The 17346-nt window shown below is 39.2% G+C and overlaps 1 protein-coding gene across 1 annotated transcript in view; it reads right to left on the reverse strand.

Annotated features, from left to right (window-relative positions):
* The window catches only part of AXDND1 (axonemal dynein light chain domain containing 1), a 109028-nt gene that overhangs the window by 76295 nt on the left and 15387 nt on the right, over nucleotides 1–17346 (reverse strand). The window contains exons 7-11 of the mRNA XM_074390165.1: nucleotides 15670–15726; nucleotides 14905–15007; nucleotides 12767–12888; nucleotides 3181–3321; nucleotides 2055–2159 (exon numbers count right to left, since the gene is read on the reverse strand). Of these exons, the coding sequence (XP_074246266.1) occupies nucleotides 2055–2159; nucleotides 3181–3321; nucleotides 12767–12888; nucleotides 14905–15007; nucleotides 15670–15726 (528 nt within the window). The remainder of the gene's footprint in view (nucleotides 1–2054; nucleotides 2160–3180; nucleotides 3322–12766; nucleotides 12889–14904; nucleotides 15008–15669; nucleotides 15727–17346) is intronic.

Below are 17346 nucleotides of genomic sequence, written 5' to 3' on the forward strand. Positions count from 1 at the left end.
CTATACAAAATAATCAGAATATAATTAACAAAATGACAGAAATAAGTCCTCACCTATCAATAATAACCTTAAATATAAAAAAATTAAATTCTCCCATATAAAATATATAGATTGGCTGAATGGATACAAAAATGCAACCTAAACATATGCTACCTCCAAAAAACTCACTTCACTGGCCAAAGCATATATATCCTCAAAGCGAAGAGATAGAAAAAGATATTCTGAAGGGCGCAGTGGCTCAAGCCTGTAATCCCAGCACTTTGGAAGGCTGAGGCAGGTAGATCACGAGGTCAAGAGATTGAGATCATCCTGGTCAACATGGTGAAAACCCGTCTCTACTAAAAATACAAAAAATTAGCTGGGCATGGTGGCGCACGCCTGTAATCCCAGCTACTCAGGAGGCTGAGGCAGGAGAATTGTCTGAACCCAGGAGGCGGAGGTTGCGGTGAGCCAAGATCGCGCCATCGCACTCCAGCCTGGGTAACAAGAGCGAAACGCCGTCTAAAAAAAAAAAAAAAGACATTCTACGCAGATAGAAACCAAAGCAAGCAGGAGTACCTATACTTATATCAGATAAAGCAGATTTTAAGTCAAAATCTATAAAAAGAGACAAAGAAGGTCATTATATGAAGACAAAGTGATGAATTCAGAAAAAAAATATAACAACTCTAAATATATATGCACCCAACCCTGGAGTACCCAGATGTATAAAGCAAATATTATTAGATCTAAAGGGAGAGATGGAATATAATGCAATAATAGTTGGGGCCTTCAAAACCCTACTCTCAGCATTCAAAAGATCATCTAGACAGAACATTAACAAAGAAACACTGGATTTAAGCCACACTTTTGAACAAACGGACATAACAGCAATTTACAAAACATTTTATCCAACAGCTGCGGAATACACATTCTTCTCATCAGCACATGAAACATTCTCCACAAACATCAATATGCTGGCCACAAAATAAGTCTCAACAAATTTTTAAAAACTGGAAACATATCAAGTATGTTCTTAGACCACAATGAAGTAAAACTAGAAATTAATAATAAGAGACACTTTGGAAACTGTACAAACGTGTGGAAGTTAAACAACACGCTCCTGAATGATCATTGGGTCAGTAAATAAATTAAAAAGAAATTTTTTTAGTGTCTTGAAACAAATGAAGTACAGGCCTATGGGCTAATGCAAAAGCAGTGCTAAGAGGGAAGTTCACAGTAATAACCACCTCTATCAAAAAAGCAGAAAGATTTCAAATAAACAACCTAATGATGTACCTCAAGGAACTAGAAAAGCAAGAACAAACAAAACCCAAAATTAGTGGGGAAAAAAGAAATCATAAATGTCAGAACAGAAACAAACGAAAGAGAGACTAAAAAAATGTCAAAGATCAACAAAATTAAAAGTTCATTTTTTGAAAAAATAAAATCAATAAACATCTAGCTAGATTACACAAGAAAAAAAGAGAGACGCCTCAAGCAAATAAAATCAGAAACAAACAAAAATAGATTATTACAACTGACGCCACTGAAATATAATCATGAACAACAATCGACTAACAAATTGGAATACCTTGAAGAAATAGACATACTCCTGGACACAAAGGAACTGTACCATTCCAAGTGCTTTACTTATATTACTTCCTTTAATATTCAGAATGAGGTAGATAATATTAATATCCCAATTTTAAATATGGGCAAACTTAGGCCCAGAAAAGTTAAGTGACTTCCCCAAGGTCACACAGCAAGCAGTATGGTTCCAAAATCTATGCTATCTATGCACACTGCCTCTTTATACTTTCTTGTAGAAAACCAGAAAGTAATAGCTTGCAATCCTCACTCAACAAAAATGATTAATGTTAAAAGCAACAGACTATCTCCAAGAGAAAAATCATGTTTTACCTTCTTTCCACCCAGAATGAGAAACTAACTAAATTCAGATAAAGTAAGCTGTGTTTTTAGAATTCAATAAGTTAGTGTCATATATACTATTTCAGAAGCTATATAAGCTTCTCTTTCCCCTATGTAAGCTACATAAACTTTAAGCAACTCACCTGGCATTCTTTTCAGCATCTAAAAGAGCTTGTGCCAAATCCTTGTGGGCCTTTTCTGTTTCCTTTGTTAATTTTACATCATGTGCCTGAACTAGACACAGTTCCCTGGAATAAAGCAAAGAAATTTTAAATTCATATTTGGAGACTTCCAAAAAGTTTCCACCCAGGAAATCAGATTTATACTCAGGAATCTTCTCAGTTCTTATGTGTACTTCCCTTCCTAGTTTTTCCACCTTATAAACCAAATCAAGAAATTGAGTATGCATTCTAGATGGAATTTTGCCAGGTTTGGAAATAGAATCAGGCTGGCAGAAATCAGGCAGAAAGAAGATGTAGGGGAGACCCTTTAGAATAGAGGGAGGCACATGTGGACATGCAAGGCCTCCATGCTGGTTGACCCCACTTTCTGATATGCCTATCCTATCTTCTTTATTCTCACCACTAATCATCTTGTTATAAGGTTAGAGGTTAGATGATCACTAACTTTGAGGGCTTTATGATACTTTCTTTGAGATGTGAACCTCAACATCCAGAATTATGGCATTGCTCTATAAACTGACTAAGATAAACAGCTGTATTTTACTTTATTTTTATTTTTGTTTTTCGAGACAGGGTCTTGCTCTGTCACTCAGGCTAGAGTGCAGTGGCGCGATCTTGGCTCACTGCAACCTCCCAGGTTCAAGCAATTCTCCTGCCTCAATCTCCCCGGTTGTTGGGATTACAGGCATGAGCTACCATGCCCGGCTAATTTTTTGTATTTTTAGTACAGATGGAATTTCACCATGTTGGTCAGGCTGGTCTCAAGTGATCCGCCTACCTTAGCCTCCTGAAGTGCTGGGATTACAGGCATGAGCCACCGTGCCTGGTAACATTTGCATTTTAGAAGAAAGAGCAAGTCTTTTCCATGTCAAATATATAAAGAATCTTCATTTTTGTGTGAACTTGCATAACCCATTTCTCTATATCTCTGTCTACAATGATATCTAGTCCTGCTTGTTCTCTTGCTAAACATGAAAACAGAAGAACTTTGACCTTTAACCATTCCACTTTCCCTAAATATTTCTTACTCCCTTTAAAGAAATGACATTGACTTTTGTTTTGTTTTTAAGAAAATCACAGTTTTTACCTGGTCAGTTCTTCAATAACATGCTTGAAATTATACAATTCTTCTAAAATGCGCTGGTCCATCACTCGCTGAGTTACCAAGTCTTTGTAGAAATCAATCATCTGCCGGGCAATCTGGTCAAGCATTTGCACATACCTCTCTCTGCATGAAAAACAACAAAAAGCTCCTAGATCTGAAAAGTGAATTCAGTAAATTCTCAGCGTACAGAATCAGTGTATGCAAATTAGTAGCACTGGTATTTACCAAGAAAACCAAGCTGAGAATCACATCAAGAAATCAACCCCTTTGACAACAGCTACAAAAAAAGGAAAAGAAAATACTTAGGAATATACTTAACCAATGAGATGAAAGATCTCTACAAAGAAAACTACCTAAAAAACACTGCTGAAAAAACACCACATATGACACAAACAAATGGAAACACATCCCATGTTCACAGATGAGTAGAATCAATATTGTGAAAATGACCATACTACCAAACTCAATCTACAGATTTCATGCAATTCCCATCAAAAATGCCATCACCATTCTTCATAGTCATGGAAAAAAAAATCCTAAAATTCATATGGAACCAAAAAAGAGTCCACATAGCCAAAGAAATACTAAGCAAAAAGAACAATCTGGAGACATCACATTACTCAACTTCAAACTATAGTATAAGGCCATAGATACCAAAACAGCATGGTGCTGATATAAAAATAGGGACATAGACCAACGGAACAGACTAGAGGACCCAGAAATAAAGTCAGATACTTACAGCCAACTGATCTTCGACAAAGCATACAAAAACATAATGTGGGAAAAAGACATTCTATTCAACAAATGGTGCTGGGATAATTGGCAAGACACATGTAGAAGAATGACACTGGATCCCCTCATCTCTCACCTTATACAAAAATCAACTCAAGATGGATCAAAGACTTAAATCTAAGACCTGAAACCATTAAAAAATTCTAGAAGATAACATCAGAAAAATTATTCTAGATATTGGCTTAGGCAAAGAATTGGTAACCAATAACCCAAAAGCAAATGCAACAAAAATAAAAATAAACAGATGGGACGTAATTAAACTAAAAAGCTTCTTCTGCACAGCAAAAGAAATCATCAGCAGAGTAAACAGACAACCCACAGAGAGGGAGACAATACTCATAAACTATGCAATAGGCGAAGAACTGGTACCCAGAATCTACAATGAATTCCAACAAATCAGCAAGAAAAAAATAATAATTTCACCAAAAAGTGGGCAAAGGACATTAATAGACAGACCTCAAAAGAAGATATACAAACAGCCAACAAACATGAAAAAATGCTCAACAGCACTAATTATCAGGAAAATGCAATTTAAAACCACAGTGAGATATCACCTTACTCCTGCAAGAATGGCCATAATTCTAAAAATAAAAAAATAATAAATGTCAGCATGGATGTAGTGAAAAGACAACACTTTTACACTGCAGGTAGGAATGTAAACTAGTACAACTACTATGGAAGACAGTATGGAGATTCCTTAAAGAACTAAAAGTAGAGCTATCATTTGATCTAGCAATCCTACTACTGGGTATCTGCCCAAAGGAAAATAAGTCATTATATGAAAAAGTCACATGCATGTCTACAGTAGCACAATTTGCAACTACAAAAATATGAAACCAACCTAAATGTCCATCAATCAACAAGTGGATAAAGAAAATATGGTATATACACACTACAGAATAGCTATAAAATAAAATGAAATAATGGCATTTGCAGCAACTTGGATGGAATTTGAGACCATTATTCTTTTTTTTTTTTTGAGACCTAGTCTCTCTGTGTCACCCAGGCTGGAGTGCAGCAGTGCAATCTCAGCTCATTGCAACCTCCACCTCCCAGGTTCAAGCAATTCTCCAGCCTCAGCCTCCAGAGTAGCTGGGACTACAGGTACGTGCCACCACGCTGGGCTAATTTTTTGTATTTTTAGTGGAGACAGGATTTCACCATGTTAGCCAGGATGACGAGACCATTCTTCTAAGTGAAGTAACTCAGGAATAGAAAACCAAATATCGTATGTTCTCACTTAAAAGTGGGAGCTAAGCTATGAGGATGCAAAGACATAAGAATGATATAATAGACTCTGGCAACTGAGGGGGAAGGTTGGGAGGGGGGTGAGGAATAAAAGACTACATATTGGGTACAGTGTACACTGCTCAGCAGGTGATCAGTTGTATTAGTCCATTCTCACACTGCTATAAGGATATACCCAAGACTGAGTAAATTACAAAGGAAAGAGATTTAATTGACTCACAGCTCCACAGAGCTTGGGAAGCCTCAGGAAACTTACAATCATGGCAGAAAGGAAAGCAAACATGTCCTTAACACAGTGGCAGGAAGGAGAAAAATGAAAACCCAGCAAAGAAAGAAGCCCTTATAAAACCAGCAGATCTCTGGCCAGGCACAGTGACTCGCACCTATTATCCCAGCACTTTGGGAGGCCAAGACAGGCGGATCGCCTGAGGTCAGGAGTTTGAGGCCAGCCTGGCCAATATGGTAAAACCCTGTCTCTACTAAAAATACAAAAATTAGCTGGTCATGGTAGTGCATGCCTGTAATCCCAGCTACTGGGAGGCTGAGGCAGGAGAATCACCCAGGAGACAGAGGTGGCAGTGAGCTGAGATTGCGCCACTACACTCCAGCCTGGACAACAGAGTGAGACTCAATCTCAAAAATAAATTAATAAACAAATAAATAAAACCATCAGATCTCATGAGAATTAACTCACTATCACAAGAACAGAATCGGGGAAACCGTCTTCATGACTAACCATCTCTACCTGGTCCCTCCCACAACACGTGGAGATTATGGCAACTACAATTCAAGATGAGATTTGGGTGGGGACACAGCCAAACCATATCACGGCTACACCAAAACGTCAGAAATCACTACTGAGGAACTTATCCATGTACCCAAAAACCAAAAACTTCTCAATGTATCCATGGAGCTTTCAATAGCTCCCAAAGCTATTGAAAGAAATAAAATAAGAGAAATAAGCTATCATACAGAAAGAAAGGAAAAAAAGACAGAAAATATGCAAGAGAGAAAGTAATGTTAGGGAATGAAATAATAAACATACATTCCAAAAGACAGGTGAGATGAACAATATAGGGGAAAAAAAGGAAATCTAGGCTATGGTCTCCTGCCATGCCATACAAGTGAGTGAGCAATTATAGATCATTATAACCAGAGCCCTGGTGATTTGGAATATCATACGTGAAATGTAAAACAAAAATAAGACCTTGTGTTTTTAAATTTTATTTATTTAATCTTTAATTCCACTGATAGAATTATCCAGCCCTTGCTTTAAGGCTGAAAGTGACAGGGAGTTTATCACCTCAAGACGCAGCTCATATACTAGAAAGTATCAATTTAAAAAACATCATCTTTAGGACTTCCACTTCCTGACAATATAGGAACTAAATACTCTGAAGGACCTTCCTGTTACAATCTAGTATGTACAATCTACCAACTAGATCCATAAGAGAGCATACTTTTTGAAGCATTATTGAGCTTACAGGAAGAAACAGAAGTCTCTAGGGATGAAAAACAAAAAGAACAAACAAAAAACAATAAGTTAGAATGGAGTGGGAGTTGTAAGCAGTCAGCAAACCCAAGGTCAGGGTTGTCTCCAGGAAAAACACCAACACTGAGAACCGGCAACGAAGCCTTGGGCTCACTGCAAAGTGGGAAACATGGGCAAGTGTAGAACTACTGCATGAATCCCAGATTCCAGAAGGGAGCACAGGCAAATCATCTTTTCCGGAAAGCCGCTTCTGTTCATGTCCTGAGGATCCCTTGGCTAAAGTCAGCCAAATATTAGCTCCACAAACAAAGACTGCAAAATGTTAATGTAAATAAACCATCATGAATGAGTCTCAGAAGAAAAAACCAAGAGCAGATTTAGATAGGAAAAGTATTCATTTACTAGTTATCAGAACTAGAATATAAGACTATGCATGAAATGTTTGAGAAATAAAAGATAGAATCTAAAAATGGGCTGGGCGCAGTGGGTCACACCTATAATCCCAGCATTTTGGGAGGCTGAGGTGGGCAGATCACCTGAGATTAGGAGTTTAAGATCAGCGTGGCCAACATGGTGAAATCCCATCTCTACTAAAAACACAAAATTAGCCAGGCGTAGTGGTACATGCCCATAATCCCACATACTCAGGAGGCTGAGGCAGGAGAATCGCTTGAACATGGGAGGCAGAGGTTACAGTGAACTGAGATTATGCCACTGCACTCTAGCCTGGGTGACAAGAATGAAACTGTCTCAAAAAAAAATCTAAAAATGAATAAGCAATAAAATTATTATATATGATGAGACAGATGTGGAAACAACCCAATAGAACTCTTAAGGGAGGCCCAGCATGGTAGCTCACATGAACTCTTAAGGGAGGCCGGGCATGGTAGCTCACACATATAATCCCAGCACCCTAGGAGGCTGAGGTGGGCAGATCACTTGACCTTCTAGAGATGAAAGCTAAAATATCTGAGATGAAAATATGTACTAGATAGGATTAAAGTGAGATCCTGTCTATACAAAGAGATATAAAAAATTAGGGTCAGGTGTGGTGGCTCATGCCCGTAATCCCAGCACTTTGAGAGGCTAAGGTGGGCAGATCACCTGAGGTTGGGAGTTCGAGACCAGCCTGACTAACAAGGAAAAACCCCATCTCTACGAAAAATACAAAATTAGCCAGGCATGGTGGCGCATGCCTGTAATCCCAGCTACTTGGGAGTCTGAGACAGGAGGATCGCTTGAACCCAGGAGGCAGAGGTTGCAGTGAGCCAAGATCACGCCATTGCATTCCAAAACTCCATCTCAAAAAATATATATACAAAAAAATTAGCTGGGTGTGGTGGCACACACTTGTAGTCAGCTACTTAGGAGGCTGAGGTAGGAGGATCACTTGAGCCCAGGAGGATGAGGCTGTAATACGCCAAGATGGTGCCACTGCACTCCAGCCTGGGTAACAGAGCAAGATTCCAAGTCAAAAAAAAAAAAAAAAATAGTAATAATAATTAGATAGGATTAAAAGCAGATTAGATATTATAGGAAAAAAGATTAATGAAATTTGAAGATACTAGCGATAGAAACTATCCAAAATGAACACAAATAGAAAAGAGCAAAGATGTGTTACCATCAGTGATCTGTAAGACAACTTCGGTAGTAGCGGCCTAATATATGTGTAAACAAATTCCCTCAAAAGGCGTTGGGGGACAGAAAAAAGCACTTAAAGAAATAGCCAAAAAATTTCCGTATTTGATGAAAACTGTAAATCCACAGATCAAAATGCTTAATAAGCACCAAGCACAAGAAACATGAAGAAAACTACACCAAGGCATAGCACAGTGAAATTGCTCAAAAGCAATGGTAAAGAAAAAATCCTAAGATCAGCTCCAGGAAAAAGACACATTACGTCTGGAGAAATAAAGACAAAAATGGCAGCAGATTTCTGATTGGAAACAATGCAAATGAGAAGAGAGTAGGGCAACGGCATATTTAAAGTGCTAAATTTAAAAATTCTCTATATCAGGCAAAAATATCTTTCAAAAATCCTCTTACTGCCCCAAGGCCGGGTACCAAACAACCAGGGACAACCCCTATGATGCAGTCCCCAGTGAAATTATACAAACAATCCAATCCTAGGCCTATTTACCCTACCTCACCTATTCCTTTCCAGGGAAACCACAACAGAGGTGCCTACCCACAGGTGCCCTCCCTCTCTTTACCTCATGACTGACTTAGTGTCTCCCCTGAATGGCCCTGTATGGCATGCTGCTTCTCCCCAGGGAGCTGTGAGTATTACAAAACTATAAAACTCTTTCTGGGTTCTTTCTCTTGATCTGCATCGGGTCTCACTGTACTCACCCAAGACAATATGGCTAAAATAAAATGTGGTACTTACAAAGAAATTCACAACACTAACTGCCTATATTAGAAGAAGATTGCATAATGACAACTTCCACCTTAGAAACCAGAAAAACTAGAGCAAATGAAAACCAAAGCAAGCAAGCAGGCAGGTGGGAGGGAGGGAGGGAAGGAAGAAAGAAAGAAAGGGAGACAGGGAGGGAAAGGAAAGGAAAGAAAAGAAATCAAGGCTTAAATCAATGAAATAGAAAACTGAAAAACAATAGAGAATATCACACTGGACCAAAAGCTGGTTTTTTTCAAGATCAGTAAAACTCATACAAGTCTAGCTAGATTCATCAAGACAACAAAACAAAAAAGGAGACACAAACTACAAATATTAGGATTGAGACAGGCAACATTACCTCAGATTCCATGAATATTTTAAAAATAATAAGAGAATATTATGAACAGCTTTATATACTAACAAATTCCACAACGTAGATGAAATGAACACATTTCTAGAAAGATGCAAACGACCAAAACTCACTCAAGACAGACTAGATAACCTGAATATATAAAAAAATGGAATTTGTAATTAAAACCCCTCAAGAAAAGAAAATTCTGGATCCAAATAGCCTTACTGGTGAACACAGCCAAACATTAAAAAAGAAACAACAAGACTATACAAAAATTGAAAAGGACAGTATACTTTCTAATACATTCTCTGAAGCCAGTATTATTCTAACACCAAAACCAGATAAAGACATCACAAGAAAAGAAGGCTAAAAACCATAGCTCCTTATGAATGCAGATGTAAAAATTCTCAGCAAAATACTAGCAAATCATACCAGCAACATATGAAAAGAAATATACAGGCCAGGCACAGTGGCTCATGCCTATAATCCCAGCACTTTGGGAGGCCGAGACAGGTGGATCACCTGAGGTCAGGAGTTCAAGACCAGCCTGGCCAATGTGGTGAAACCCCGTCTCTACTAAAAATATGAAAAATAGCTGGGCGTGATGACGCATGCCTGTAATCCCAGCCCAGGAGGCTGAGGCAGGAGCATCGCTTGAACCTGGGAGGCAGAAGCTGCAGTGAGCTAAGACTGTGCCACTGCACTCCAGCCTGGGCAACAGAGCATGATTCCATCTCAAAAAAAAAAAAAAAAAAAGAATATATAGTTGGCCCTCCATATCTGTGGGTTCTGCATCCCTGGATTCAACCAATCACAGATTGAAAATATTGAAGAAAAAAAAATGTTGGTGGCGGGGGACAAACACAATGGGAGCCAGTACTTTGGGAGGCCAAGGAGGATCACAGGGTTTTACTATGTTGCCTAGGCTGGTCTAGGCTGAAAGACAGCCTAGGCGACATACTAAGACCACTGTCCCTGCAAAAAATAAAAATGAAAAATTAGCCAGTCATCTTGGAGCATGTCTGCAGTCCCAGCTACTCAGCAGACTGAGGGGGAAGGACAGTTTGAGCCCAGGAAGTTGAGGATGCAGTGAGCTTTGTTTATGTGCAGCACTCCAACACTGACAGCAGAGCAAGACCCCATCGCTTAAAAAAAAAAGAACAGTCATGTCTGTACTAAATATGTACAGACTTTTTTCCTTGTCATTAGTCCCTAAACAAGACAGTATAGCAACTACTTACATGGCATTAGATATCGTAAGTAATGTGGAGGTGATTTATAGTACACCAGGGGATGTACATAGGTTATATACCAATACTACACCATTTTGTATAAGGGACTTGGGCATCCACGGACTTTAGTATCTGGGTCGGGGGAGGGAGGGAGTCCTGGAATCAATCCTCCATACATAGGGAAGGGAAGACTGTACATGCTAATGCCAAATGGGATTTAGCAGAGGAATGCAAGGTTGGATTAATATACAAAAAAACAGTCAAAGCATTATGCCTGAATGACAAAGGACAAAAACAACACGATAATTTCAGTAGACACAGCAGTATTTGACAAAATTGCTTGAGCTCAAGAGTTTGAGACCAGCTTGGGCAACATAGCGCGACCTCATTCCTACTAAAACATGAGCCAGGTAGGGAGACATGTGCCTACAGTCCCAGCTATTCAACGGGCTGATGTGGGAGGGTCACTTGAGCTCAGGAGATTGAGGCTGCAGTGACCCACGATTACACCACTGTACGCCAGCCTGAGTGACAGAGCAAAACCCTGTCTCAAAAAATAAAAATAAAACCGCATCTCAACCCTGTGACACATCTCAATGCCTGGCACAGACTAGATACTCAATAAATTAACGGTGCTTTATGAATGAACAGACAAAAGCTTTCACAGATGCTATTACCTTCATTTACGTATGAGAAAACTAAGGCTGAGATTTTTACCAAGGTCACACACCTAGATAAACATTTGAAACAAAATCAGCTTGATTCCAGATCGTATACTTTTCCCACTATTTTCTAATCATAACAGAATATGGTGTGAAACATCTCAAAACAAATTTTAAAAGAGTTCTCAATTACTATATTTTTACTACATAGAATATAATAAAAATGTGGCTGGTAGCACTGGCTCACGCCCATAATCTCACTGCTTTGGGAGGCCAAGGTGGGTGGATCACTTGAGTCCAGCAGTTCAAGACCAGCCTAGGTAACATAGTGAAACCCCGTCTCTATTAAAAATACACAAATTAGGCCAGGTGCAGTGGCTCATGCCTATAATCCCAGCATTCAAGAGGCCAAGGTGGGTGGATCACCTGAGGACAGGAGGCAAAAGCAGGTGGATCACCTCAGGTCAGGAGGTTCAGACCAGCCTGGCCAACATGGTGAAACCCCATCTTTACTAAAAATACAAAAATTAGCTAGGCGTAGTGGCAGGTTCCTGTAATCCCAGCTACTTGGGAGGCTGAGGCAGGAGAATTGCTTTAACCCAGGAGGCAAAGGTTGCAGTGAGTCGAGATTGTACCACTGCATTCCAGCCTGGGTGACAGAGTGCGATTCTGTCTCAAAAAAAAAAAAAAAAAAAATTAGCTGAGCATGGGAGCACATGCCTGTTAGTCCCAACTACTTGGGAGGCTGAGGCAGGAGGATCATTTGAGATCAGGAGGTAGAGGCTACAGTGAGCCAAGATTGTGCCACTGCATTCCAGCCTGGGCAACACAGTGAGAATCTGTCTCAAAAAAAAAAAAGCCAGGCGCGGTGGCTCAAGCCTGTAATCCCAGTACTTTGGGAGGCCGAGGCGGGTGGATCAGAAAGTCAAGAGATCGAGACCACCCTGGTCAACATGGTGAAATCCCGTCTCTACTAAAAAATCCAAAAAAATTAGCTGGACATGGTGGCGCGTGCCTGTAATCCCAGCTACTCAGGAGGCTGAGGCAGAAGAATTGCCTGAACCCAGGAGGCAGAGGTTGCGGTGAGCCGAGATCGCGCCATTGCACTCCAGCCTGGGTAACAAGAGCGAAACTCCATCTCAAAAAAAAAAAAAAAAAAAAAGTAAGCTATAGACCCTTTCCATATATTAACAAAAAAGAAAAAAAATGCAATTAGATTATTTCTTTTCAGCAGAATAGAGAAGTGTACTTTTCTGGTATTCTCAAAAGTAGAAATAAAGACAAATCTAATATAAAAATCAAAAGGTGTGAATACAAAACACATCTCAGTGGTTAAAAAAAAAAGAAGGAAAAAAATCAAAAGGAAATGACTATTCCAATAATAGCACTAACCTGACTTTAGACAAAAGTTCTCCTCTGTCTGCACAGTCCACAGTGACTTGTCGAATAAGTTCATGAAATATCATATTGTAAATGGTCTGTTCCTTCTTCAATATATGTAGCAGTTTGTGCATCTATCAGAAGGTAAATAACATAGTCAGTACTTATTACAGTCCTATCAGTAAAAAACATTTTAGGAGGTTGTCACTCTGAATGTAAATAGGTTTTAGAAATACCTTGATTCATTTATTTTACTTACATTTTCATTTATATATATATATACAAAAGTGATATTTGATTTTTAAAAGTTGCTCTGGCCAGGTGCAGTGGCTTACACCTGTAATCCCAACACTTTGGGAGGCCAAAGTGGGCATATTGTTTGAGGAGTTTCAGACCAGCCAGGCAATACAGTGAGACCTTGTCTGTACAAAAAATATAAAAATTAGCTGGGCATGGTGGCACACACCTGTAGTCCCACCTACTCAGGAGGTCAAGGTGGGAGGTTGTGGCTGTAATGACCAGCGATCACACCACTGTACTCCAGCCTGGGTGACAGAGTGAGATTTGTCTCAAAAAAATTTTTTTGGTTTAATCATGTGCCTCTTTATCTGACGCACTGAAAAGGTCACAATATCGTGTTATGAAATATCATGTTGTAAATGGTCTGTTTCTTCTTCAATACATGTAGCAATCTATGCATCTGTCAGAGGTAAGTAACATAATCGGTACTTACTACAGTCTTATCTGTAAAAACATTTTACTGATGCACTGAAAAGGTCACAATATCACTTCTACGTTGTACCTGCCAAAAATACAAAACCTCAATCTAAAATCATGACTATACATCTGACAAACCAAAATTGAGGAACATTCTGCAGAATAACTGGCTTGTGTTCTTCAAAATAACAGGGTCAAGAAAAACAAAGAAAGTCTGAGAAACTGTTTCAGATTAAACTTGTCTAAAGAAACATGACAACTGGCCAGGAGCAGTGGCTCACACCTGTAATCCCAGCACTTTGGGAGGCTGAGGTGAGCAGATTGTCTGAGGTCAGGAGTTCAAGACCAGCCTGGCCAACACGGAGAAACCCCATCTCTACTAAAAATTAAAAAAAAAAAAAACTTAGTGGGGCGTGGTGACAGGCACCTGCAATCCCTGCTACTCCGGAGGCTGAGGCAGGAAGGAGAATCACTTGAACCCAGAGGTGGAGGTTGCAGTAAGCTAAGATCACACCATTGCCCTCCAGTCTGAGCAACAAGAGTGAGACTCCGTCTCAAAAAAAAAAAAAAAAAAAAAAAAAAAAGAATGAAAGAAGCATGACAACTAGAAGAACTGTGTGATCCTCGAATTCTGGACTAGGAAGAAAAAAATAGCTATTTTTAAAAGCCATTTATAGAGACAATTGATAAAATATAAAATTTAAATGTGGTCTATGTTAAAGAATATTATCATATCAACATTAAATTTCCTGATAACTACATTATGGATATATAAGAGAATGTCCTTGTTTATAGGAAATATGTCCCAAAACATCTGGGTGCTCATGAGGCATGTCTCTAACTCACTCTAAAATGGTTCAGAATGAAACGATGCATGCGTAGACAGAGAGGAGAGAGAATGATAAAGCAAACAGGGCACAATATAAATAACTGGCTGGAGAATCTAGGTAAAGCTTACATAGCAGTGTCTTGTATTGAAGTTTTTCTTTACGTTTCAAATTCTAAACAAATAAAATATAAAAAACAAAAAGGAAATAGCCCTGACAAAGAAAAAAGTCTCTATATAAGACTAAAAGAGTTCTTTCTTAAGTAGAAAATAATAATTACAAGTGGTGGCCGGGTCTTACAATCAATGATCCCTTATGTTTGGTGGAATAATAATACTAACAATTAATTATACAGTATCTACCACATGCCAGGAAATGTTCTAAACCCTTTACATTTATCAAGTCATTTCATCTCCACAAAAACCCTATGAGGTAGATGATATTATTATCTCTAATGTTGAAATGAGGAAACTGAGGTACAAATTCATTAAATGACTTGTCCAAGGCCACCAGCTAACACATGGCAGAGTCAGAATTCTAACCTAGGCAGTCCGTCTCCAGAGGGCATGCTCTTAGCCACCAGGTTGCATTCATCTTTGCAATTACCTTGGTTGGTCCTGTATATTCCTGATTTTCCACACCAGCCCTCTCTAGCATAGTATCCATCACATCATTCAGCTTGGCCACTTCTACTCTTTTATTAGGTTTCCTAAAAAATTAAGGTGGCAGATTTATGTAATTAACATTGCAATAGGCAATTCTCAAATGGCAAAAGAATATAATATGTGTAAAGAGAATATATATACCCTCTGGGATATTAACGGCATTTTAAGCATTAGACCTGTATCTATTAATCTACTGGGAGATCAGTAATATAGTAGAAATAAGCAAGAAAATCCAAATAGTATGATTCTCTTTTTCATAAAAGAAAATAATGCTTCCAACCCCAAAATTCTATATGCTATCACATAGGAATGCAAGAACATAGAAAAATAAAGAATGTGAGGAAATAAACATTAAACTTTTAACACTGGTTACCTCACAAAGTAAGAGAAGAAAAGGGACAAAGGAAAGGAAAAAAAAAACTATAGAAATACTAATAGTTAAACACAGAATATAAAAGTACTTTATAGCATTTAAATATTATGCTATATATGTAAATATGAAAAATTGAATATGCAATTAGACAAAATACATAAACATTGAATATACAATTGGAAACATGAAAACACTGATTAGATGATGAAATTGTAGGAAATTATTATCTTGGATTTCTGCTATAATTTTAATAATTTTGTTTAACAAAGTACCAAGAAATATATATGTATACCCTTATTCTGCGAAACACTTTAGAAAATAAACTGTACTTACATGGATGGGAAGAGCAAGAGTCTGTTTTCACTATCCGTGAGGAGAGTAGTGTACTTGCTACAATAAATGAGATAGGTAAATGTTATTTTAAGAAAATTTTCTGGCCTGTTCATCAATTAGCACAACTAACCCCCAGAATCTTGGTTTCTAAGTACCATCCTCCAGTAAAAGGAATCAGAACTCCTTGGAGAAGTGACTGACCACTCATTCCAGGGCTGGAGTTGGAAAATACAAGATGAACCTGGGAGCCTTATCAAGTCAGAAAATAAGTGCTCAAATAATCATAAGGACATGTCCAAAGAACACAAGAGACTGCTCAAAGGAGCCACCTTTGGCCATTGGCCAAATCTGGAAAAATCTGACCCTCAAACTAATGGGCTAGGCACAGTGGCTCACACCTGTAATCCTAACACTTTGGGAGGCTGAGGCAGGAGGATCACTTGCAGTCAGGAGTTCGAAACCAGCCTGGCCAACATGGTGAAACCCTGTCCCTACTAAAAATACAAAGAATTAGCCAGGTGTGGTGATGGGTGCCTGTAATCCCAGCTACTTGGGAGGCTGGGGTAGGAGAATTGCTTGAACCTAGGAAGCTGAGGTTGCAGTAAGCCAAGATCATGCCACTGCACTCCAGCCTGGGCAACAGAGCAAGACCCTGTCTCAAAAAAAACACTAAAAAATTTTTTAAAAATAAAATAAAATAAAAGCGATAATAAAGAATTAAAATCCATCAGGGCCGGGCACGGTGGCTCAAGCCTGTAATCCCAGCACTTTGGGAGGCCGAGGCGGGTGGATGACAAGGTCAAGAGATTGAGACCATCCTGGTGAACATGGTGAAACCCCATCTCTACTAAAAATACAAAAAGTTAGCTGGGCATGGTGGTGCGTGCCTGTAATCCCAGCTACTCAGGAGGCTGAGGCAGGAGAATTGCCTGAACCCAGGAGGCAGAGGTTGTGGTGAGCCGAGACCACGCCATTGCACTCCAGCCTGGGTAACAAGAGCGAAACTCCGTCTCAAAAAAAAAAAAAAAAAAAAAAAAAGACTCGGTCTCAAAGAATTAAAATCCATCAAATAAAATGGAAATCTATTATTCCATATGGTAAAATGCCAACTAACAAATTGACAGAAGAAATGATCATACAGAAGATATTATGAAATTCATCAAGGCCTGGTACAGTGGCTCATGCCTGTAATCCCAGCACTTTGGGAGGCCAAGGTGGGTGGATCACCAGAGGGCAGGAGTTCGAGACCAGCCTAGCCAACAGGGCAAAAGCCCATCTCTACTATAAATACAAAAATTAGCCAGGCGTGGTGTCAGGCATCTGTAGTCCCATCTTCTCGAGAAGCTGAGGCATGAGAATTGCTTCAACCCAAGGGGCAGAGGTTGCAGTGAGCAGAGATCATGCCACTTCACTCCAGCCTAGGTGACAAAGTGAGACTTCACCTCAAAAAAAAAATTTTTTTTCATCAAAAGATCTATAACTGCCGGGCGCGGTGGCTCAAGCCTGTAATCCCAGCACTTTGGGAGGCTGAGGCGGGTGGATCACGAGGTCAAAAGATCGAGACCATCCTGGTCAACATGGTGAAACCCCGTCTCTACTAAAAAATACAAAAAATTAGCTGGGCATGGTGGCACGTGCCTGTAATCCCAGCTACTCAGGAGGCTGAGGCAGGAGAAT

This window comes from Saimiri boliviensis, chromosome 19, assembly GCF_048565385.1.
Source record: "Saimiri boliviensis isolate mSaiBol1 chromosome 19, mSaiBol1.pri, whole genome shotgun sequence".
NCBI lineage: Eukaryota > Metazoa > Chordata > Mammalia > Primates > Cebidae > Saimiri > Saimiri boliviensis.